At 55.4% G+C, this 2,334-nt stretch overlaps 1 protein-coding gene across 1 annotated transcript in view; it reads right to left on the reverse strand.

Annotated features, from left to right (window-relative positions):
- Positions 1-2,334, reverse strand: part of ZC3H4 (zinc finger CCCH-type containing 4) — a 41,310-nt gene continuing 38,976 nt past the window's right edge. Inside the window, 1 exon segment of the mRNA XM_014548188.1 lies at positions 1-2,330. Coding sequence (XP_014403674.1) covers positions 2,161-2,330 — 170 coding nt within the window. The 3' untranslated portion in view covers positions 1-2,160.

A 2,334-nucleotide genomic window follows, 5' to 3' on the forward strand; every position in this document is an offset into this window, starting at 1 on the left:
GACTTTTTAAAATAACTGCATCCTTTAATGGCAGTAATACAATTATTGGGTTAAGAGACCACAGGAGAAAGGGCAGGTGACGTTTCTGGAAGACAGATACAGAGTACAAAAAGGGGGTGGAATAGAGGCATGCGACGATCATTGTAAAAATACAGTACGTTATATACATATTTGCACCATCAACTTTCTGAAATAGTATTTACACTTTTGTTACAATCCTGGTTAGAGAACAAATTTTTTTTAAAAGCTTGGCCTGATGGCAAATGAAAATTTGGGGTAAATTCATAGTCCCATGAGGTTCTTAGGCTGAATATCCAAGGAGGGCTCCAGCTTCTAATTCATCCACAAATTTGTTTTAAAAAATTATTTAATTTGCTTTTACAAAAGAAAATCCTCAGAGAAGGAAACAAACCCACAGCCACACTGTGTACTCTTACTTATTGTACAAACACCACGGGCTGCGGCCCTCTGCTCAAGGCCAACACTGGCGGCTGAAGAAAAATATCACTAATGTGTAAAAAAACGAAACAAAAAGACAAAGACAAACCAAACCAACCTGATCACGGCGCACTGACCCTGTGGGGCTGCCTCTCTGGCCTTCGCTTCTGGCCCCAAACACAACTATTTTTTTTCCGGGGAGAGGGGTTTGGTATAGCAGCCTTGTTCACCTCCCACCCCAAGGTGCGGGGAGGGGAACCCTTTGGCTGGGTCACCAGGTTTCCTCATTATTAGCAAGGGAGAGACAGGGGCCTTAAGCGAGGTGGCTGAGGCAGTGGGACGAGGAGGCAGAAGCTGGCAAGGACGAACACAGGTGGGAGGGACCCCTGGCGGTATAGGCCTTGCCCAGCTTCCCCAGGCCGTGTCCATGGGGGCTCGTCTGGAGCTGTGGACAGGGCTGGACCGAAGCCAGGTGCTGGGAGAAGCCGGTGCAGATGTCTGCTCCCTTCCCGGCTCAGCTGATCAGGGGAGCAGGACTCGGGTCTCGGGTTCCACACCCTCACCAGCAGGGGGGGTCCTGGTGCCTCTCCCGGGGGAGGCCCAGCAGCCCGCCCCCACCCCCCCATGGCTACTCTCCAGCCTGCCCTCGGGCCCTTTTTAGGGGAGTGCCCACCAACCCCACACCCACATGCCTCTGAACTTGTGCACCTGTTGCTTAGAAGAAACCCAAACACACTGAGACCACGGCCCCACAGATATGGCGCAGAGGGGCAGAGGGAGCAGAGACAGAAACACTGCCCAGAACCAGCCAGGACTCCTCCTCAGGGGCCTGGTGGGCGGCCATGCCACGGATCCTTGAGCCGTCCCCAGGGGCACCAGGGCCAGCACTGGGCACTCTGGCTTCTGAGGAGGACAGCCCCCGGCACGAGGGGAGAAGGGCATGGCCGACAGGACAGGACAGGAGGGGCTAATACTGACGGAAAATGCCATCTGCAGCGCTGCCGCCCGGAAGCAGCACGGGCCCTGCCCCAGCCTCTCACCCTGGCGTCTGCGGTCGAGGCCTGAGGTGCGGGCTCAGGGTGAACTCTGGGCTGAGGCTGGCAAGGGACCAGGCGCGAATCCAGAGGCGATGCGATGCGGCAGGAAGGGGTTTTGTCTCTTCCAGGGCGGCTCCCAGGGCTCCTTTCCTTTCCTGGATAATCTTTCGCCCCCCACTGGCCCCTAAGCGGGTCCTGCCTCGGTCCCGGCTACATCTCGCCTCCTCATGCAACACGTAAGCAGTGCTCAGGGCCTTCTCAACACCTACTTTGTCCTGCAAGGAGGGGGGAGGAGGGGCCAAGCTGTGTCCAGAAAACCCCCTGTGCCCCCAGTCTTCAAGGAGTCCCTGAAAATTGGGCCGGCCAGGCAGAGCACCAGCTGGTGACTTGCAAACTGTTCATGTGCACAAGTAGGTTTTCTTGGCGGGAGCCCGGAGCCCTGCAGCACTGACGAGAACTGAAGAAGGTTATATACAATTTATATGTTTTAAAAAGGAAGTATTACTTAAAAAAAGGGGGGGGGGGCAAGAGCGAGAAAGAGCATAGAGAAAAAGAAAAAAAGAAAAAGAGGGAAAAGAAAGAATACCCAGGCGCCCCCTCCCCCCAAGTTCCCAACTCTGGATGCTGCACTTAAATATTGCCCTAGGAAGGGTAGGTGTAGGGACAGCTCCGCCCCGACCTCACACTACTGGCAAAAGGGGGAGGCGGTGGGGTCAAAGCCTTTAAAAACATCCTTCAGGGACCCCGCGTCCTGCTCGCCCTCTCGGGCGGGGCTGTTGCCAGCAAACGGGCTACTGGAGCCCGTCTTAGGCGCCTGCTTCACGGTCCCGAAGAGGGTGGGCACTGGCAGGTTGTGCAC

The sequence above is a fragment of the Myotis brandtii genome, unplaced genomic scaffold (genome assembly GCF_000412655.1).
Source record: "Myotis brandtii unplaced genomic scaffold, ASM41265v1 scaffold114, whole genome shotgun sequence".
Classification (NCBI taxonomy): Eukaryota; Metazoa; Chordata; class Mammalia; order Chiroptera; family Vespertilionidae; genus Myotis; species Myotis brandtii.